The 23570-nt window shown below is 37.2% G+C and overlaps 1 protein-coding gene across 1 annotated transcript in view; it reads right to left on the bottom strand.

The window, feature by feature from the left end:
• Nucleotides 1–23570, bottom strand: part of LOC124159740 (dynein beta chain, ciliary-like) — a 255329-nt gene that overhangs the window by 116919 nt on the left and 114840 nt on the right. The window contains exons 31-44 of the mRNA XM_046535651.1: nucleotides 18929–19174; nucleotides 18591–18815; nucleotides 18127–18353; nucleotides 17827–17971; nucleotides 17457–17690; nucleotides 15881–16059; nucleotides 15542–15677; nucleotides 11237–11491; nucleotides 9724–9866; nucleotides 8022–8223; nucleotides 3098–3322; nucleotides 756–966; nucleotides 256–383; nucleotides 11–159 (exon numbers count right to left, since the gene is read on the bottom strand). Of these exons, the coding sequence (XP_046391607.1) occupies nucleotides 11–159; nucleotides 256–383; nucleotides 756–966; nucleotides 3098–3322; nucleotides 8022–8223; nucleotides 9724–9866; nucleotides 11237–11491; nucleotides 15542–15677; nucleotides 15881–16059; nucleotides 17457–17690; nucleotides 17827–17971; nucleotides 18127–18353; nucleotides 18591–18815; nucleotides 18929–19174 (2705 nt within the window). The remainder of the gene's footprint in view (nucleotides 1–10; nucleotides 160–255; nucleotides 384–755; nucleotides 967–3097; nucleotides 3323–8021; nucleotides 8224–9723; nucleotides 9867–11236; nucleotides 11492–15541; nucleotides 15678–15880; nucleotides 16060–17456; nucleotides 17691–17826; nucleotides 17972–18126; nucleotides 18354–18590; nucleotides 18816–18928; nucleotides 19175–23570) is intronic.

The raw sequence follows: 23570 nt of genomic DNA, 5'->3' as shown, positions 1-23570 counted from the left end.
TGCTACTCACGGATTCCACCCAAGATCCTGAGGATTGATATATAGAATACCAGCTCGTGAGACAGTAGCTGGAGTTGCAGTACGAAGAGAGGCGATCTCAAACAAAAGTCTCATACTTGGAGTAAGGGCAATTCTTTCATTACTAGCAAGGGTCAACACCTAGGTTTCAATTAAGAAAGGTATTTGAAAAATTAACCAGCATTTAAATAGCATGTAAAATTAATATCCAAGCTCACGATTTTCATAAAACATTACTTTGTTGTCATCCATAACGGTGTTCAAGGACTCAATCCACATTGGATCAATATCTCCATCAAGCACAATCCATCTTGGCCCATCTCCAGACATATTTGCTTGGTCTCTCATCATCACAGCCACCAAACCTAAATATAGACACTTTCATAGATTTGCATTTCTCAGGAAATTGGATAGTAAGGAGAGATATTTAGTAATTTCCAAATTACTTATCAAAATGAACTTCAATGGCTATGGCTTGCTGTTAGGAAACTAATTTTTAAGGTACCACAAAAAGCTTTACTTATTATACTATGTTCTATCCAATTTGATTTCAATTTCAAACTCTGACAAGAACATGAAGACAAGAAGAAGACAAATACGACATGCCTGAGTTAATATAAATTAATTTTGAAACCTTTTAATATTACAGCAAGTAATTATTCTTGTGACTACAAAAACCATTCATCCATTCAAGCATCCCAAATTCATTTTGTAACATTTCCATGAGTAATACATACCATCCTTCCACTCTCTAGTCGCTGGATTAATTATTCCAAAGAGCTCATCATTTGTCACAGCTTTTGGATTCAAGTCATTGTAATATGGTTTTCTTTTCATGTTTTGATAAGTTCTATACAATGACTTCCACACTTTAGTTTTCCCAGTACCAGCATTTCCAACAATAAAAACTGAGTGCCGAACTTCCAAAAGCTCTTCAAGTTGCACTATCTGCTCAATGGAAATAAAAAGAGAATAAAAGATTACACTTTTGAAATTATATTCAATGATATCCATCATGAAAAATATATGCAGGGATTGCAGGCTGAACTGAACCCATTCGCATTCATCCCCTGGGATTTAAATCGACCATCCGATTTAAATCGATCCATTTTCACGTGAATAAAATTTACAAGAAAAGTATTTCTTAGGTGATTTACAATGGAAAAAATTTAGCAGCCACCAGATGGCAGCTGCTATCAGGTACACTATCTGGCCAAAAACCTTACAAAAAAAAAACTCGTAAGATAGCAGCAGAATAACTGATACATATCACTATGCATTCTGCATACCGGGTATGCTTGTGGTGTTTGTGGCCAGCTTCAGTGGCCAGTTTGTGACCAGCAGTACGCTCGTGGATGCAAATGGGTTAAAAGGGCACAAAAGAGAAAATCATCGAAAATGTGTCGTTTCATGCTAAGGTCAGACCATCACTAATTTTCATTCACATTGGTACATATCGATACCTCTACTGCATAAACGCTCAACAATCGCCCACCGAATCAAATCCGCTCATATCGATAGCCCTTATAGTACTAGATGAGCGGATTTGATTCAGTGTGCGATTATTGAGCGTTTATGCAGTGGAGGTATTGGATATGGTGATTGCTCACTACAACCCAGCCAGTCACCTATCCAAAAATCCCAAGATAATAAGCTGTGATTCAAGGATACACATCCATAATATGGTGTCACATTCCCAGAAGGAAGTATTCAATGCGGATCCAACTCTGGTACAGGGATAGCAGGAAGAGGAATGACAGGTTTTGGCAAGGATCGCAAAAGATTTGGGGGTAAAGAAGGCTACAGAAAGGATCCACCACCTTTATTTGTCACACAGGTAAAATGGACTTAAACAGAACTACCCTAAGCTGGCTGATATGATGGCTTCTACTCTGGCTCCTAAGACAATGTTATTCACAATACAGCAATTGGTGCTGAAACTAGTCCACCTTTAAACTCTATACGAGTAAAAAGTATATTGTGAATATGAAAGAAGAAAAAATTTTCAAAAACCTTAGGTTTTCTTATTTGGGATTTTCGTTTTACAATCAAATGAAGATGATTAGCCATATTCTGTCAAAATCAGTGACCCAAGGGGCTGACACATGGTCGATTTGAGTGGAATGACCACTAAATTGAAATTTTTTTTACAGAATATAAAGTGAGTGAGATGTACAGCCTCAAGGTCAACTGGGAAGAGAGATTATCTCTAATGGCCGTAACGTGGGGACCTCGTCGCAGGTACAAACACAGCATTGCGTTGGTATGCTGGAATGGGAAGATTCTCAGTAGTGACCAACCCCAGTCTCTCAGTCGGAAACCTTTCTAAATCACTCGCTCAACTCTGAAGGAACCTTCGTGAGGGTTGTAGGGGCCTTGCTAAGGCTGCTTCCATTGAGTAATCACACATACAATCACTCACACTCAACCAACACTTACTCCGAGGGCTAAACTCCGGGAGAAATACTCTGAATCAAGCAATGGTTGTCATCTGGACAGGAGATGCGTACCAGTTTTGGAATCCAAGATTCCCTTCTTAACGCCAACTGAGGGAGTAAGCTTCACTTCAACATAAGTTGAGTGATGGAGAAACAAAGGACACCGCTGAAATATAATAGGAGGAGAGGGGAAAGTTTGGGGTTGATTTGGGTTTTTGGGATTTGTATGGCATGGAGGAAAGGGGAAGTTAATGGTTGAGAGTGTGAGGGAGAGGGAAGGTTAACTTTTGATGGAGGGTAAGGGGGGGAGGGAACGTGACGTAAGGATGACCGCTACGGGAGGAAAATTACTGTAAGCGTTATATTCTTAGTGTAATAGTGAGTATAGGGAAGAATTTCGGATGGGTCATTAGTCGTTATTTAGAAGTTTCTCTTGGTTTTCAGAATGAAATTGCTCTCGTACGCGTCAAGTGGGTGATTTGATGTTTGTTTTAACAGAGCATCCATTTAAAACAGGCCACCATCAAATCATTGAGTTTCGAAAACCATTGCCAATCTACATTTATTGTCATTCATTAAGTGGAAATTTCTTTCATAAGTTAAAGGCAATTCAAAGTACATATTCCATAGGATATATTCACCTTCAAAATGAAATTCTCCTCAGGCTGAAGATGGAGGTCAAGAGTGGCCTGTTTGACTTTAGCTTCAAATTCCAGATCACGTTTCCTGGGTACATCCAATGCGGGAAAAAGATCACCTATTAGCCCCATAAATACTGGCATATCTTCCGTGACTATCTTGGGGATGTTGAAATCTCTCAATGCACGCATCAGAACTTGGTCTTCTGGTCGACCCCGATCACCACGCTGGGAAAATATTTATTCATTAGTAGAGTCCTGTATTGGAATGGTTACCATCAACATCAGCTAAAAATTTAAATTGTGATTAAGTCTTGTGTCTTCATGAATGAATGAAGTTAATTGTTTATGCCTTAAGTCACCATAATGGTACAGAGGTGGAAAAAATAAATGCACAACTCATTGGCATCTGAAAGCGGCCAGTTTAGAAAATTCTTGCCTTCCAAAACTTTGCCCTCATAATGCTTCATACAACCAGGAATTTTAAAAGCTATATGCCCCTTATACTGGGGAAATAATTATATCTGTCACATTATGAAAACACGCAAAGGATCTAGCTAAGAATTCTTCCCCATATCCTCAGAAGTATGCTTCGCCCACGACTCACCTAGAATGGAGTTTACTCTCGCCTAGACATCTGTGAACACAGCCAACATATTGGGCATTGAGACTGCCTTAGGACCCAATCATTCCGGTGGTATAGTGTGTAAAGTATCATGCAACGAATCAGAGGTTCCACTGATCAAGTCTCAGGGACGGATGATTTGGTGCTGCAAACACACTGTCAACATTTTTCTGATCTAATAACTTCGCAAAACCAATTACGAGGTCCAGAAGATGTTGCATGGCTACTGAATTCTTACGCACTTATTTATTTGTTGACATTCAACTCCTATATTGCATAACCATTTGGGCAGTTATGCCTGCACTGTGGAGTGAATTTTGACTACCTTTCCCGTGCCATCCAGCCCTGCTTCAAGGCCCCTAACATAGCTGCATGTGCAATGCGTCACAGCCTACTCTTTTTTCCCCATTTGAAGGGAAAATTCCTTGGAAAGTCTGCTGAGATGAGTGAAGGCAGAATATCGAGACGCCCAAACTCAGTAGTTTTCGATAACGAAATTTTGGACATCTACGTAGGTACATATTCCATTTAACACCTACCAATGAGAGTCACATCATAGAATATCATAGAGCTATAGAATGACAACAAGCAATGGTTATTACAGAAGAGAGCAAAAATTGGCTAGCTATGCATTATGCATGCCATAAGATTTAACACAAGATATGAATAGATTATTATTAAAATATCTAGTCTTTTAATAGAATTATCACAGAGTAGAAATGTTTCAGGTTTTGACGACTTTTGCCAGACTTACTCAAGTCAATTTGTATTTTTTTGCCCATATAGAATTCAGAAACTAAAATCCAACCTTTTCCAAACGTCCAATTACACTTTAATTTGGTGACATCATTTGCGGAAGTTATTAGACAAATCGAGTAGCACCACTTTTAGTTGATTTTTGATTGTGCCTGGCAACCTTATAAACTAGGATACTTGTATGCAGCAATACAATACAAGTTTTCATTGTTTGTGATAGCAAAAACATGTCTTTAGGTATGTGAGATAGTATTTTATCAGTTTTTTTTTGTCTTGAGATTTGATCGCTACCATTTAATACCAATTAAAAATAATAGTAACTTTTATTAGTCCAGCAATCAAGCAGGTATAAATACGCAGCTACAGGACTTGCCAGGTTAAAGAAACTTAGTACATACAGTGAATACAGGATACATGGCAAATATTGTTAAAAAATTAAACGATGGAATAAAACACTTTTGATTTCAAATAACTTATTAGCAAGTGACAAGTGGCAAAGCATACTGTCACCTCTGGATTTGTGTCCATCGCTCATCAGTGTTATACATGAGTTAATTTGTTAAATGTTCGTAATGGTGAAATTATGCCCAAGTAAGCATCAGTGTTATACATGAGTTAATTTGTTAAAGGTTCGTAATGGTGAAATCATGCCCAAGTAAGCCGTATGGGGATTGTCATGGGACACAAGTGCCCATCTCAGCCCACAATTTCAACTAAAGCGAGTACGGGCTATAGCGACACTCCCGCTATAACGAGACATAGTCGATGCACCGTCAATTGACCCTATAATAAGCGTGTTAAAAAATTCGTTTTTACGAGACCCTTTTGGTGCTGGCTCTCGCCATAGCGAGGGTTTCATGGCCGGAAGACCTTCATCAAGACTCCTTAACCTCTGTAATTTCTAGCGATCTGTTAGAAATGAAGTTAATGGAGAGCTCAGTCTCAAATTTATGTGGTAAAATGTCGTTCGATAAATAAGTAGTTAATTTTGGTGAAAATATTGTGGCATTAGCATTCGCGAATGCTTCATCTTCTTTTGTTCCTCGGGCGGCAGAAAGCAGTCGGCAGCATACCCGCACGTCCGTGAGTTGCGTGAATAGAAAGCATTTGATGGCAGTCACCATGACCAAAAAAACACCAAACACGTCTAAGCGGGAAAATAAAAATAAAGGAGTAATATGAGAGTGTCGAAATTAATTTATCTTCCTATTCGCTCTGCAAAATTAAAAAAAAAAAACAGAAGCGCCCAAGGAATGCAGACGATAGTTATAAGGAGCTTTGTTCGGGTGGTTTTGCCCATTCAAATCTGCGGGAACTTCTGAGAAAGAGGCTACGCCCAAGCCTAAAGCGGAATATTTCAGGGATAGATTGCGAATCGAGAATTTTAAGAGTGCAGAAGGTTGATTATACTAATGCGAAGCACCAAAGCGTTATCTCCCCTCATAATTGCTGGTGATGCCTCCGGTGTAAACCCGAAGTCGTGGAAGAAAGGACTCCGATCATAAGTATCTTTAGAAGTATTCCCCGCGTCATATAACATAGACGAAACGGTACTTTTTTACATACAACTCCTCGACAAAACCCTTGCAGTATGAGGTATTTCTTGCAATGATGCCTCTAAAGGTAGGTAGTGCGCCTTAGCGATGATGTAGGATGTACGAAGCAATGATACTCAGCGTGAATTGTCCGGATGGACGCATTTATTCTCCGTTGCGGATTTACAAGGGTGAACTATTCGCGTCAGTGGTTGGAGTCGTATTGGCGCTCTCTTTTGTCACGCGGGTAGCTGAGCATCCCCTGGTGGCCGCTGGAAGAACTCACAGAAGAGCTAACTCTCGTTTGCAGTGTAGTGGTAAACTCAGTGTATTATTTCAAATACGTCGCAAGCGTAACACTCAAAAAGAAACTTTTTTCAACAACGGCAATTTTAATCACATCATTTTTCAAGCTTAGCAAACTTTTTACCGTAGATGATGTAGATATTACATTATTTGATAGAAAAAGTCTTCCAAGGCGGGAACTTTATACAACCTTCCACCGTTTTCGCCTTTAGAAACAAATGTAATGCGTAATTTCACTTCACTGCCGCTTAACGTACAGAAACAATAAACATACACCAATGGAAACATTTGAGGCATTAAATAACCGCGATACTGTTTTATAAGTTGATTTTTGAATTTTCAGTGGAAAATACCAAAATAATAGAATGATCACGTAAATGAACTAATTAAGTGCATAGAAAAATGGCTTCGTCGGTTGTGCATTGGCATAATGATTGACGAAACAATGCATTCCATGATTTTTATTCAGTGCGGCGCTTATAAATTGTTTGAATAGTTAGTCGTCGTTTGAGTAAGGAAATTTAGTGATGCAAAAAAACATCGCCTTTCGTCTGGATTTATGCTTTCGTTTATCGGATAGATGTTTATCTGTCGCCGTACCACTCCTGTTCCTGTATATCAGTTCGCAACAGGTATATTGGCTATTATTTGCTCCACCTCCGGTAAAGCGACAATTCGCTATAGCGAGTGTTTATTAGTGCACCGTGGGGTGTCGTTATATCGAGGTTGCACTGTATTTTCAATTCTCCACTCCTGCAACCAATGAAAGTAATTCCAAATGCCTCCACGACAAAACAATAAAAATCATATCAACACTTTTTTTTACTCAACTGAGCATCCAAATAATTTCCTGCAGTTTGCTCCTTTGAGTTCACGCATGATGAGTCATTCTGGTGGCAGTGAGTTGTCCTGGAGCTGATATGAACCATGAAGTTTCATACACAGACAGTAAAATTCATACACAGATACGTGAAATTTAATGTTTCCCAGATATACATTAGAGCGAATGCAGGACCACTTGACCTGTTTCAAATGTTAGCATATTGACTGACTTAATACAATTTTGGCATTAATACTCAAATTATTTTTATTGCCATCTTTAATAATTCTTTTCTGCTTGTTTTCTGTAAAATGCCAAATATTAAACTACATAGAGATGGTAGCTTTATTTTTAAATTTGATAAAATTATGCCTTCCCTCAATTTGGATTCCCACAGTGCACACTCTTTGAACCAAAATAGTGAGGAGAGGTCTTACAATTGAAAATCCAACTGTATATACAGTGACACATTGCCACATTTAGAAACTGTACGCAACACATCCAAAGTTAAGTGGGGACCACATTAACACATGTTTTGTTTGTCTAGACAGAGAAGTTGAAAAACTTCCCCAGCATTGAAACCATAGGTTACTCCCTCCTTTCCCTTTGACTACTCTGCTTTAGTAATACTCTGCCCCTCCACATAATTTGAGTCTAAAAGAAATATGTTTCGTCTTTTCAAGCCAAATCTTACTCATTTGTCATCAATTATTATTATTTGCTACTATTTTGTGAGTTACTCATGAAACATTGCATCAGGGTTCATTTAAAAAAAAGGATAATCATGACTTTGTATGATCTACAAAGATTTTGATATATCATTCAAGTAGCAAGAATGAATACTCATCACCTTTAAGAATTGAAAGTGATATGTCATTAACTAACCTTTAAAGATCCTGCTACAACTAGCACTGACTTGATGGCCCTTAATCCCCAATCATAATGGTCCTGCTTAGAGAGAAGTTCTTTACACAGGGTATATAATGTGATAAATTTTCGTGCTAACAAGCGGGCTTCTTGAAACCCTTCTGCAACCAACATAATTTCACAGATAAGTTCAAAATCTGGAACCACCATAGCACAAGGCCTGCAAGTCACAAAAATAAAAGTTATTCATTAATATTTCCTTCAAAATTGACATTTTCTATAAATAATGCTGCAACTTAAAAGAGAGCAGATAATTTTTGTAACTTCAAAACATAAAAAGTGCTTTAAATTCATTCCTCCAGTTAAGTTTCCCCATAATGGTCCAAAATCTATGAGAGAAAAATATTATAGGTTAATACATTTAAGCACATGTGATATAGATTACCTGAACACCATTTTCAGGGTAAAATTTATGGCACAGAAGATAAAAGATGCAGCAGTTCTATCATTTTTAAAATCACACTAGGGTGTTCACTATTGGATCAGAAATGTTGAGTGTACATGTGTATCCCACAATTTGATTTTAAAGAGATGATTTAATCTCTGTTGTCAATGTAATGTGAATACTTTGCAAATGAAGTGATGCTCTTGTCAAGAGGACTACACAGAAGAGATTCCGGTCCATCCTATATAAGCTTGACTTAATGTTGCCACTTAGAATGGATTTGGTTTTCAAATATCTCCTCAGCGCAGCCATGATTGCAGAGCAATCGATTCATTCTCAGTATGTGCAAGAGAGGCCTTGCATTCACAAGGAATAGCATGCAAAAGTTAAGAATCCAATAAATTACATGACCAGGAAGATAAATTTTGGCTAACACACTAAATACCGTGAGATTTTTTTCAGGATGAACAAATGCGTACTGACAACACTAAATTGAATACATAATGAACAATTCTGAAGATTATTTCACAAAAAGAAGTTAACAACCTTGTAGCACAGTGCAAATCAAGATTTTCATTTCAAATCAAAATGAGCTTGAATAAATTTTGCATCAAACTAAAACAAATCTTGAAAAAGGTTACGAAAAGGAGATGAATGATACTGGGAATGCATCCCTATCTTCCCAACGTTGAAACGCTCTCTTATAATGCAAATTCGTATAGCGCAATGATCCCAAAGAAAGCATCCCTTGCACTAAGCGAGGCATGGGTGTACTTCTTGAAGTTAATTTAGTGAAGTGAATTACTTAAAGCTGGAAAAAATTTATTCCTCAAATATCATTAAATTTCGTAAGACCCCAAGAACACATCCCTTGCACTTACCAAGGCATGGGTGTAAGCAGTGGCGGCTGGTGGTAATTTATCTAGGGTGTGCATTAGAGCAGATATAGGATGATTTAATTATATTATGTTAATAATAATCCATGAGCATCATATTTCGTCGTAATAGAATAAATAGCAAGCAAAACATATCATTGGTATATTCTACCCTTAAAATTGCATGAACAGAAATAATATTAGCATGCATGAAAATAATGCTTTTGGGAACTGTTAACTATCTTTTAGCTCGAAAAATTTTGGTGGTGGCTGAAATCCACCTTTTTAATTGAAATGTAGGGCTACTTACTTCTGACTGTAAAGTTAATTTCATATTTCAGAACCAAATCAGAGGAGGAGTTAATTTCATGTAAAATGTGTTGAATGTGAACCAAATCACCTGAACAAGGCTTTCAAATTTTCAGGTAGCTCAGTTCGCCCAGCATAACCAGGATTCATTGTAATGAACAATCCAACTGATGGGATTAAGCCTATCACCTCACCAAGGAAATTGAAGATTTTCTTTTTGTCCCGAATGGCATCCTGCAATTTAAATCATTGAATACAATTAATTCATCAATGAAAAAATACTACATGAATTATTTTAATACATATTCAAGTGATATTTTACAATTTTTTCTCACTTATTATACCAAATGGGTTCATATTCATAATGTAAAAGTTGTGCATACTGTTCCACAATTTTTCTAAAACCTCTGGATAAGTTTAAATTTAATTTTATAATTACAAGATACTTCAGCAAAATGAAAATGCTTTCAACCAAATATATGTCCAATGGGGTCAGCTGCGGAAAAAGGGAAAAGGGGATGCACCAAGTGATGGAACAAGAGATGGGATCTCCATCCCTCGAGCCATTGTGGAAAATTATTACATGAAACAGTTATTTCTTTTACTACCATCTGAGCTATGCTTCGAGTTGTCCCTCGAAAGTAGTGATGGGCAGTGAGTCAGTTCAAATGTGCAACTCAGCAGATAGAGCTATGAGGCGAGAGAGTCTTATTTGGTAAGTCGCGACTCCTTCACCTCCGCACACGACTCCCTCAGCACACACTTTACGTGTTGGAGTCGTGAGCGGTAGAAGTCAGACTCCATGCACACGACTCCCTTCGTGCACAATGTGTGCTGGAATTGTGCAGTACGTGATTGATTTGAAATCAATTTTTCAAATTGTGATCTACGAAATGTTGCATTTTAAATGTTCGTTCAGAAATACCCCCCCTCACCACCTTCCCCTCTTCCCCTTTCTTCCACTCCCCTCTTCCCCCTCCCCTCAATCCAGAAACGCTTTGTTGAGTTGGCACTGTGCGAGCGGTGAGGCGGCTCCACAGAAAGAGTCGTTTATGCCATCACCACTCAGATGGGGTGGAAAAAATGATCGATCATGTGTTTCCAGCTCAAGCTACTTGATTTTTCATCGAAAATTTCACCCTTGGTGTAAATATACACCTGTGCCAATGACTGCACACAAAGTCACTAGTTAGAAGCAGTCTCAATTCATGTGACAGTGACATGAATTTACAGTGAGAGGCAAGTAGCATTAAATGAGAATATTATCTAGAATACAAATCATTATTTACATATTGTAAAATATGGTTATTTATTTAATTAAACTATATCTAAATAGTAGCATCCTTACACCTAAGAAATTTCATGATAAATGAACGTAAGTGGTAATTTCCACACTTTTAATTTAAAACTCAATAGCCGACCATGGTTTCATAACACTGTGTCATTTTCAAGGTCAATGGTCAAAGGACAATGTGTTGAAACCATGCTCGGTTGTTGAGTTTTAAATTAAAAGTGGAAATTACCATTTGTGTTTTTTAATTGTGGATACATCAAAATCCCACAAAATCGAGCCCGAAACTATTTTATACCTAAGAAATTCTTACCTGGATGCATTTCACTTGTACAGCAACAACAGACAACACTTCAACTGATATTCGGTTGAATTCATCAAAACATCCCCATGCTCCAGTTTGCGCTAATCCCTTGTATATATTTCCACAAGACCTGTAATCCATCTGCTCTGAGCAATTGAATACATAAACCATCATACCCAGGGCTCTTCCCAAATCTTTAGTAGTCTCCGTCTTGCCGGTTCCAGCTGGCCCAGCAGGAGCTCCCCCCATTATCAGATGAAGTGACTGTTAAAAGTAACATATAAAAATGAAAATAATGCATGCACTAGACTAATTTTATGAATAAAAACTTTTTTCTGAAGTTTATTCCATGAGCTACCATCTACATTTATTTTCACCAAATTCATCAATACACCTCAAACAGGTTCAGTAGAATCCTTTGCAAACTGTATCTAGTCACTATACCTGTACCAAGAACTTCATAGCAAGCGAATTGCCTTGTACAATCAAAAGGCATACAATAGGGCTCCTTTATTGTGATAAAAACTTCACAATGCAGAATAAAAAAGGACCAAAAATCAGCATAAAAAGTCAGTAAAAAGATACAGTTTGCAATAAAATCGTTACATAAATCCTTATCTGCAAATAAAGTGAAAATTTTGATGATCAAAATGCACTTCAAATGGCAGAGGAGAATGTAGAATCAGAGGTAAGATATCAGTCATATCTTTGAGGTGCAGGTGGAGGAGGGTACCATGATTATAGAGTACCATATTACACAAACATGAAGATATAGGCAAAAAAAAAACAATTCAGCCCTCAAAGTCATATATTTCAAGTTTTTCTGGTCATGGTAATTTTTCAATCCCAAAAAACTCACTTCAGGGTTGGGATTTCATTCATTAGGAAACCTCGAGCCCTCAGATGATTGATTTGATTTGAGGTGGCCCAGGAGGGCTTCCATGGGATTTGAGACTGGTTTATAAAATTAGACTTGCTTACTGTGCCATCAATCTATATTTATTGTACTCTGGTTTTTACTTGGGAAAATTTATCTTTGTTTAGTAAAAATGAGTCTTATCATAAACACAATACTAGACAGACATCAGATCTACATGTTGTACAGCAAAATTTTAAGGTCTCTTCTTTAGGTCTAAGAGTGATGTGCATCAAAATGTACAATGCCCTTCTTAGGCATTTAAAAAACATTGAAAAATTGTCTGTTTTCAAATACCAGCAGATGAAGTTTCTTATGACAAAGTGTTTTTATACACCCATGTCTCGTATAGCGCAATTTCGATTAGCGCAATTTCGATATAGCGCAAATTCGTTCCTCGGGGAAACATTGCAACGCAGTGTAGCCTAATCAAAAATCTTAAACTCTCTCGTGATAAAACGTGAACTTGCGCTAAGTACACACGAAATTTCTATCAATTTACGCATATATTAATATTATTTCTTGCCTCAAATCTCCTTTTTTGTTTATATATTAATCGAAATTCATAGCTGCGCAATTGCCAAAAGTATTACTCGTCATTGGGTCTAGATAGCCGGCCTACCGAAGATTTATCTCGTCTCCTTAACAGAATGATAATAAATAATTTAGATCGTTAATTAAGCGTGGGGCTAGTGGAAATGAGTTTTTTTTTCAGCAATACGGTTTGAGACGTATTTTTGCCGTCGTAGGTTACCGGGCGATTGACTTCCAGGTAGAGTCTCAACGCTAAAGCCTTCAAGGTCATCGGTATTCACGGGGGAGAAATGGAGCGGTGACCGAGTTGCGCATGAATAGCATCAACACATAAAAGGGTCCGCTATAGAGTCTTAAACACAATGGCTTCGTTCCCTCCCCGCAGTCATAGCCCTTCTGCGTCTCAGGAATACAGTTCAGCAGAAGAAGGTGATTTAGATAGAGCCATACAGAGTAAAAACCAAGAGAATATGGCAAAAAATAGGAATGCGTGTAGAAAAATCAAGAATTTATCAAGAAAAACCATAACCTAGAAGAGGACTTGAGAGAGGTCAATTGCTTTGAAAATGGAGAGCGTCAAAGCGATATTGCGTGGAAGTTTAAACTCACGATGCCTTATTCTGAATAAAGACGAAGCTAAAATATCAGTGACCTCAGCCGCACCATAACTTCAACCAAGCGGTCTACACATACGGAAAGTTCATGGTGAATCAGTACAAAAAGACGAGAGTGGTAATCGCTCCGAGACATTAAGTGAAAGCTCCGGTTGGTTCCAGAATTTAAACGGCAAGCAGGTATTTTCAGTGCGGCGATATCAGGTGAATCTGCAAGTGTTGATAGCGCAGCCACCACAACATTTTCTGATGAACTCCAAGCTGTTATTGAAAGTGGCTCCTTTCCCCCTCAACTAGTTTTTAGTGTTGATGAGACGATATTCTTTTGGAAAAGAATGCATTCTCGTTCATTTATTTTCAGGGAAGGAAAACCTGGGTCAGGTTTCAAGGCATTTAAAGACTGTTTCACGTAGCTGCTAATGACTCGGAGGACTTCAAATTAAAATGATTTATCATTCATAAACTCCGCTAGCTATGAAATGGCATTTAAAGTAGCATTTTCCTGTCATTTCGATGAGCGACAAAAGGGCCTGGGTGACACAATAGTAGTTTTTAGACTAGTTTGAAAAATCATCAACTGCCGGCAACGAATTACGATCCCCTGAGATAGCAGATGTTAGCCCACCCGCACGACAGGATGGAATTTCGAAAGCACGTAAGAATTTTTTTTTAACGTGAATAAAAGTCTTTGAATGCGTGAATACTATCTTTAAAGATGTTTTAAACTATAAATATTTATAGAAATAATGTTTTCTAAGGCTTTTTATGGGAATATAGATGTTTTAGAGGAAATTCAATACCCAAAACCTATGCTACCAGGAACGCATCCCTATCTTCCCTATGTTAAAACGCTCTCGTATAACGCAAATTCGTATAGCGCAAAGACCCCAAGGAACGCATCCCTTGCGCTATACGAGACATGGGTGTACTGTGGATGAGTACTTTTCGTAACGTTGAACTGCTGTGCCTTTGTGTGAGATTATTTTTTTTTTCTCTTATCTTGACCTGTCCTATGCATTCATGTAATGTCTCCAGGATATATAATAAATAAATAAATATCCCTCAATCAGCAAACAAGCGCTCAACCCATTTGGCTACCATGCTTCCCATTAGGGTTCGGGCACCTTTAAGATGGCGGTGGCCCAGTGGTTATTGTGGTCAACAACTGAAGTAAGGATGGTGACTTCAATCCTCACTCGTGGAACTAATTTTATTTTATTATACAAGGATTTTATTGTTTAAATTTATAAGATTGTTTTCTTTTATTCGTTACCTCAATGAAAATATTTTTAATTAATTTTTTTAAATAATAATAAGTGCTGAAAAGGGTAGGAAATGGAACAAGTGGTACGTAATAATCTTTCCAAGGGAGATTTTTTTATTTATTTGTTCTCTCTAGATATATTAGGGTATTGCGAGTGTAAATTGTCTTCTGTAGGGGTGGGGACAGAATAATGGCATTTAAATTACTAATTGGGAAGTAAATCCACCCTATCGATTGATTATGCTTTCATTGGGAAACAGAAATGGATCAGATTGTGATAAGTAACAGAGGATGAAAAGAGGACAAAAACCCGGCGTCAGCATTAGACTACTCTTAACAAATGGTGCCAAGGGGACAACAGTTTAACGTCCCATTCGACGGATGGTGTACTGCACTGTTGGTGTAACCCACATTACACGCAGGGATTGAATTTCGAAATTCTCGTAAATTAGTTACCGAGATATGGACGTGGAAGGGCAGTGCACTACCTAACCAATCCAGTAAATTCTTTGTTTGCAAGTTTCGGGATAGTACTCGAACAAACAGAGAACGCATTCTTTCCTCTGCCGCAACGACTGCCCTGTATTTTTGATGAGTGAGGATTGAACTCACCATCCTTGCTTCAGTAGTTGACCACCGTAACCACTTGGCCACCGCCTTCTTAAAGGTGGTGACAGGAAATACCATACATATAACGAGGATCCATTTTTTACAATTTTCAATTGCTTTTTTCTCAAAAAAATTACAAGAGGTGCACCGTCTTGCTTCGTCAAATTGAATTGATAGCCATGATCTACTGAATCAGAAAATTTGAGCTCAATTGGCCACCCGAAGGCCGTGTATTCCCCTTGTGAGCTTGTTTTAATTTTTGACATATTATTGAGTATAGATATTCCATTCCCACACATGAGGATAACATTTTGAGCCATAGCCAGTACATATTCAGACAGAAAAGATATTAGCATTACTCCCGATTAGCAACTTACCTGAGTAAGTGTAATATAGCATCTGTCAGTAAGAGGAGTGATCACAAGACGAGGAGTGCAGCCAAGGTATTCATATGCATAACGGAATTCAGCATCGCATATATTTCCAAAGCAGTCATCCAATTTGTCATCCCATCTAAAGCAAATTGTTTATGAACAATAAATTTAAAGATCTTGAAACATTGACAAGAAATTATGTTACCAAGAAAATAAATTACAGCTTACATACTTTACTGAATTCAAGCAACTTCCACAGCTTAACTTAAAAATTAAATTACTGCATAGTGATTTACAGACCATACACTCGGTGAAATTCAGCTGCAAAAAAACCTCACATACCTATGCCTTAGTTGTGACTGCCACTGAAAAGCATATGATGAATCAACTTTAGCAGCAAGTAGTTTGGAAACTACATCACGGGAATGAACATCTATGGTACAAATAGTCATTATATTTTGCCTTTGGTGCTTTGTGAGGTCACCAAGCAGGAGAGTTATGAGAACACTGAGTTGTTGAATCTGAAATGTATATAGTTAATTTAGAATCAAATATCAGCATTAGGATATTAAAAAATTAAGATAAAATGAGAAACTCAATTTCTCTTTTATAATGAGTATTAATTGCCGATTGTATTGGTGACAAAGTTTGTTCTATTCACTGCATTTACCTTTTGTTCACAAAAATAATAACAGAAAGATTTTATTTTTCATGGCATGGAAATTTATCAAAACTATCTTCCTTTCATGGATGAAAATACAGTAGAACCTCAGTTACACGACCCTCAGTTATATGATGACCTCACGTGTAACCCAATTTGTTTGGTCAGGTGAATAACCCTATGTGAACCCATGCATTTCCAACCTTGGTTATGAACCCCTGAGATAGCAGATGTTAGCCCACCCGCACGACAGGAGGGAATTTCCAAAGCTCATACGAATTTTTTTAAATGTGAATAATAGACTTTAAATGTGTGCCTACCATCTTTAAAGATATTTTAAGCTGTAAAAATTTCTATAAATAAGGTTTTCTAAGGCTATTTATGGGAATATATATGGTTAAGAGGTAATTCGATTCCCAACACTTTGCTACCAGGAACGTGTCCCTATCTTCCCAATGTTAAAATGCTCTCCTATAACACAAATTCGTATAACGCAAAGACCCCAAGGAACACATCCCTTGTGCTATACAAGGCATGGGTGTATTTCAATCCAATAAAGGTGTAATATCAATAGCCAAAAGTCATTGTTAGACTCCTTTTGGGCTAATAGTGACTCATGCAGCAGTTGACCTCCAGAAATGGGGAACTTCGAAGGAGGTATGCAGAAATAGGTAAGAGGGGGAGAAAGAGGGAAGGGTGAAACACGATTCTATTACTCTCTGGTAACTTGATATTTTATTTTGAAGCTTTTGATTAATGGTCTTCGTAATACGAACCCTGCCCAAGCTGGGACCTATTCACCTTTTGTTTGATTTCGGAGAGGAGGAAAGCGTCGGAGGCCGAGGGCTGATGGATGGAGGGGGTAGCGGAATTTGGGAATTGTGCTACGTAGTTACTATCCCACGACACTGAGGTTTTCCTGGTGGGAGAAACAAGGGATTTTTGGATTTTTTCACCCATTCATTTTCGGTTTCCCCACGTCGAACTCTTTTCACCACTCTTCTCCGTGAATTTCATGTAGTTCGTCAACTTGCCTAAAACGGCGCTGCATGCACTGAACGACTAGAGTTCTCTCCATTTTTCCGAGTCAACTACCAACGACGTGCGTGCAACAGTGTATGGTGCGAAATTCAAAGTATTCGAGGTATTCGAGATCGTACATTTAGCATAATTATTCGAGATATCGAATACTTTCTAGTATTTGAGGTATTCAAGTATTCAAGGATACTATTCGCTACATCTCTAGTTTTAACTCACCTGCTTTCTCAGATAGTCCTTAATAGCATTTTCATAGCCTTCTTCTAGACGAGAAAATGCTATGTTCACCTCAGTGGTCCACCATATTTGAGTGCCACAGAGAGATACTTGGGCAGGATAGTCAAATACCCACTGTTCACGGGGTTTTTCCTCATATGTGATCACAGCTTCTCTAAAATAATGACGCATGTTCTCTCTCATTACTTTTTCCAGTCTAGCAAGCCAAGTTTCAACCTTTGGAAGCAAACAAGAAAGGAATAACAACTTAAATATTAATAAAATTAAGAGCACACATAACAACTGAATACAGTGATCATAGTGTAAGATGGAATTAGGAGAGTAAGCCATTTCCATAAAATTAGAGACTCACGGGTCCTGTACATTCACAGTCACTGTTGAATTCAACATATTCTCCATCTTTGGCAAACATTCCACGAGCATTCTTGGATGACTTCCCTGAACCATCAGGACGAAGTTTTAACTTTCCCAATGAATCAAACAATTTTGTAAGGTGTCTGGAATTAAAATACACCAATACCTATGTATATGAGTAACATATGTTTATGGTTAAATTAATTATTCAAGAATTGAATTTTTGGAACAATGGAGGAGCTTTTTATAAAATACAGAAGTGTAAAAACATAGAAGGGACTACAAACACATCCCTGACCTGGCCACTAATTCTGGTTTGTTTCCATTTGAGAGTATGTCCAGTAAATCAGCTGAAGAAACAAAGTAAAACCTTGGGAAAGCTAGCCTTTTAGTTTCCAAATACTGAGCAAGAGCTTTTTCACAGATAACCAAATTTTTTTGAATAGCTTCTAACTGGTCAAAAAGCTTAGGTTTATTTGTAGCCTGAATGACGTTAGGAGTTTTTGCCATTTCTGCCATTAAAACCTGTTTATCAGAATAAAAAAATACGTTATATACTTACGGTACAACAACATTCAATTCGGATTCACACAACTTGCTAGGTAGCCAATCAGATATTACAGCACATAAATTATTAACATATTTTCTAACTATTTTCACATATATTTTAGCATCATTCACATTATAGATATCAACAGATGCAACATCCCATTTAAATACCAGAATTACAGATTTATGGACTTAGGTATACTGAAATTCTACCTTAAACTCTTTGTCAACTTTATCAAATCTAACAGAATCCTCTGGGAGTTGTTTGCGTATGTCTTCAGAACCTATGAAAATAGATTCTAAGTGACTCCATGTGCGTTGAACCTCAAACCAAATAGTTATTACTTGGTCAGCATTGGATAGCTTTTCTTGCCATGCAGAAACTTCTTCAAGAAAGTAAGCTATGAACTTGGAACCCAATAAGTTCTGCAACTGCACCTAATTAATCAAAATTTAACATATGAGAGAACTATTCCAGAAGAACCAATCAGCCAATGCTTTTTGATTAGACCATTATTTTGATTGCACTTAAGATCTTACATCCACCTTACCTGATTTTCTTCCAAAATTTCAATAAGGTCCTCATTTGCTTTCAACATAGTGCACCCCGTTCGCTCATGCTTTTCATGCTCAAAATTCATTTTTCCCCAAGTTGACTCCAAGTCTTTCAAAACTTTTTCCATTGACATCTCTTTTACTGATTTGTCTACAATGGTCTTTACCTCTTCCTCATAGTTATGTAGATTGAGTGCCAATAGATCAGCTAATGTTGTTGATTTATCCATCACAAAATTCACCTGTTGGCCATTTGAAACTCATAATTTCACGAAATAAATTGCAAATATAAGCAGTAAATGTCAATAAAAAATTACGAAAATGAAAAAAAACACTGAAGACAACAAATAATTCCAGATGAAAAAATATCATTGAAGAAAAATTGTAAGTGAGAAAAATTTAATTAGGTAAATTGCACCTGTTTTTTGCTAAGCGTAAGTATTAGGACACTATTCAAGAATTTATGCCCTCAGTGGACAGCTATAGCAATCATTTACAGGAAAAATTACTAAATTGTCAATGATTTGTTAGACTTTCCCACAAGATCTTTACATACAGTTTAGCACTCTTAATATATAATTCCCTAATTCTGGAACACCCATTATCCGGCAATATTTCCTAGGCGTTCCTCTACAGGAAGCATAATATTTTGCAAGTAATTGCATTTGTCTTCATATGCCAAAAATTTTTCCCAATCTTCACAAAAAAATTCCCTGATATATATATATCCACATTAGGACTCCTAGCTGCTCTTGTATCACCTTACTGCCAAGTCAAAAAATCCTACATGTGCAGCCAATGCAGTACAGAGATGACTCGGCTTGCCTAGGCAGGACAAGCTATTAGGGCCAGGACAAGCCATTAGGCAGGACAAGCCATATTGGTGTACTGCTGAGCAGACAAGAAACTGACATGAGAAAATTAAGACTATTAAAAGATGTTCTCTTTATTACTTACTGTAAAATATTATACAGTGGAACTTGGTTAGTACGTTCCTCCTTAGTACGTTTTCCTCCTTAGTACGGCGATTTCCCTCGGTCCCGGTACCATCCGAACAAAATACAGGTAAAAGAATTTGGTTAGTACGTTTGAAAAAATTGCGCTTTCCTGGTTAGTACGCTCAATTGCTTGCCGTGACGCAACCCGCAATTCGTTCTCTAGTGTCTTCTTAAGGGTCGCAAACGTCTGAATTCATGATTTAATTTATTATTATTAGCCATTAACATTCTTCCATTCATTCCACATCTCTTTCTTCTACCGTAATTTATCCAAATGCATTTCTGAATTCTTGTGACGTGCTGAATAATAAAATGCGGCCATTTTTCGGGAATGTCTGACTATGAAAGACTACAGCCAATAAGAAGCCCCAATTTTCCCCACCCAGAGCTCCTCACCTTCTGTTGCCTTTGGAGCGCTTGGGAGTGCCCACTGCTGCGCACGAAGTTCGAGTGGGAATTTGTTGCTATTGCACGAGTTATCATGATGAAGAAATGAGTCTTAACGGTATTAGACAATTCCCACATTATCTAAAGCAGTACTTCTCCATAAACTCGACGTCGTACGTATTTACTTGACTACTGTTGCAGGAGCAGACGATTCTCTGGATCTCCACGCGAAGCTTAGCTTAAAAATACTTGATCTCGGAACGAAAGCAGACGACATTAGACAAATTTTGAATGTAAATTTCAACTGTTTAATATAAAATTTTCTTGTAATTACGTCGTAATCTAATAATCTTGCGTGTCATCAGTCGATATATCGATCGATTTTACAATCGAAATGGTATCATTCCAGAAGCGAATGTCTACGGCTGTTGCCGTAATTTGAAAGTCAATATAATTTTGCCCAATTTTTATGATGTTTAAAAAACCAGTTGACTTACTCCGGGTTGTTGTTATATTCTCCGAGTACGCTGTGAGAAAGAAAAATGACTTGTCTTCGCTTGTCTGAGCTTCACTCGTCCTCGTTCTGTAAATATATATAAATCACGGGAGATAGACGCGGTAATCATGAAATCGTCTCCGGGATGTCCATGAAAAATTGCGATTTTTATTCAGAAAAGGGTTTGTTTTTCATGGTAGCGCTCATTTTCTTGATTTTAAATGTGAAAAGAGTTCAGGTAGGCGATCCTATGAGAACTACCGATAGTAATTGTAATTATGACGACTTTTCCACAGATTGCAATAACCCGGACTGCTATTATTTACTTTCCTCGTTAGTACGTTTTCCTGGTTAGTACGTTCATTTTTCGTGGTCCCTTCAGAAACGTACTAACCAAGTTCCACTGTATTAGGATTTTAAGAAAGTAGTGTAAAACAATGACCTCTACAAGATAATTGATGACGAAGCATTTCCTTGCACTGAGACACAAACGAGCCTCACCTTGTGGAAATGGTCGGTAGAAGATGGCTGTCAGCTCATCCAACTACATATGTCATAAACATGGCATACAGAGATGGCAAGAAACTTTTAATGCATTGAAAATGTTTTATTCAATTTACTTTTTGACTAATCATATTAAATTTTATATATTCTGTGATATATTCAGATATACACTTTACGCCCATTTCTTGTTTTCAGTTGTTTTACGATGATACTAAACGATTGATTACGACTGCTTGTAAATTTAACAACAATTATATTCTAATTAATCATAAATTATTTGTAAATAAATATATTTTTTTAACCCATCTCCTTCTGCTATAACTTAGTAAATTCCCTCATATAAACATTGCAGACCCCTTAATAATACTGGCTACTAACTCAGCACCTAAAATCCGGCAAAATCCCAACTCCTGCATCACTCGGGTCCCTACAGCGCTCAGAGTCATGGTGCTCAACTGTAGTATCGTACCATGCACACTTGAGTATATTCAATCATTCAGATGTTAGGTTAAATAACTTTAAATCTTTGAAATGCTTACATAAGGCTGATTATTATGGCTTAGCAAGAAATCAAACAATACAATCAATAGAATATTCATGAACTTCATAAAGTAAAATTTACTCTACAGCAGGAAATTTAACGCTATCATAGAAGCATAAAAACAAAAGGCCTAATTAAAAGGACTAATTAAATACTATATACCTACTCATTGATTAAAAAATACAAAAATATGTTAAGATATGTGAATGACCAAAATTTTATAACCATGATATCCACTCAGAAGTATATGTACAATATTTTCATTTAAGAAATACTTCCAAAACATTCCTATCACTAGAACATTCACCTTTTTCCATGAATTAAAACTATTCTTGATATTATTTTTTTTTCAAAGAGAACACCTGAGCAGAAACACTGTAAAATAAACTCAGAAAAGAAAAAATTGCTTTAATATGTATGTGAAAATTATAATCCTAAAAACAATCATTCACTCATGGCATATGCGAGGATGAGCAATTAAAACTCTGAGCCAGCATACAACAAAATTGCTCTCCAACTATAATGGAATTGCGTTAAAAGTTAATAGGAAAAGCCATCATACCGTAACAATTTAAATTCTATTTTCTATTATAAGGGAATTTCAAAATATACATTTCATTTTTTACTCTTAAATGACAAAAGCCTGTAGTAAATTTAGAGATAACTTATTGTCCAGTTCAATGAGAACTGTTTACTGAACTTCTCGAACAAACCCAGAACGATTCTCCCTGAATCACTGCTTTCTGAATCACATAAATGTATTGAGTGTAACATGTACCACAGGATACAAACACTTCGATAAGGATTAATTATTTTCTAATGACTTCCCAGCCGGCACAGCCCATACCGCATCTATATGTGAAGTGGATGCAATGCGTGACAGAATGCGCTAGGTACCAAATATCCTTCTGCCATCCTTTGCTAGTTGCGCCTATGAATGCCATATTTTTCATGATGTGGTTTAATACTTAAAAATATCTGCAAGTCCTCGCATTAATTATTATAAAATTTTAAGAACTATTATTATTATAATTATTCATTGTATTCAAGATTTTCACGAACATACGGAACTACCAATGACTACAGCAGTAGGTATGGACTTGTCGTCTTGTAGCCATCTTTCCCTATCTCGATGTGTTGGAGCCTCGTAGATAGAGTGTTGTGTTGGGCATGTTTTATAGTGATATTTTTTAATTCTGACCATTGCAGCAATTTTGACTAATCTCCCGGTGTCGACCCTCGCTCACTCATTGGCCTGTACTCTCCTGGATTTGAAATCTGCGTTTGTTTTGTACTGCGATGGATAGCGATGTTGTACCTCGTAGATTGAGTGTTGTGTTGGGCGTGTTTTATAGTGATATTTTTTTATTCTGACCATTGCAGCAATTTTGTCTAATCTCCCGGTATCGACCCTCGCGCACTCATTGGCCTCTACTTTCCTGGATTTGAACTCTTGCGTTTGTTTTGGACTCCGATGGATAGCAATGTTGTACTGAAGTTCTCATATGTTGTCTTGTGTACGCCTGTATTCCTGTGTTCGCCTGTCTCTTGTTTTATGCTGAGTCATTAAAGTTATATTCATGAAATAAAACATGCTCTGATTTATCCCGAGTAGTGTAAAACAATCACGAGATAAAGAGAACCTGACAAGCAATATAGGAATACTAGTATGACCGAGTTCAATTTTCCACCGTTAGATGGCAGCACTTTCG

The sequence above is a fragment of the Ischnura elegans genome, chromosome 5, assembly GCF_921293095.1.
Source record: "Ischnura elegans chromosome 5, ioIscEleg1.1, whole genome shotgun sequence".
In the NCBI taxonomy this organism is placed as follows: Eukaryota; Metazoa; Arthropoda; class Insecta; order Odonata; family Coenagrionidae; genus Ischnura; species Ischnura elegans.
The sequence above is the reverse complement of the archived record's forward strand: the minus strand, read 5'-3'. Positions and strand labels throughout refer to the sequence as shown.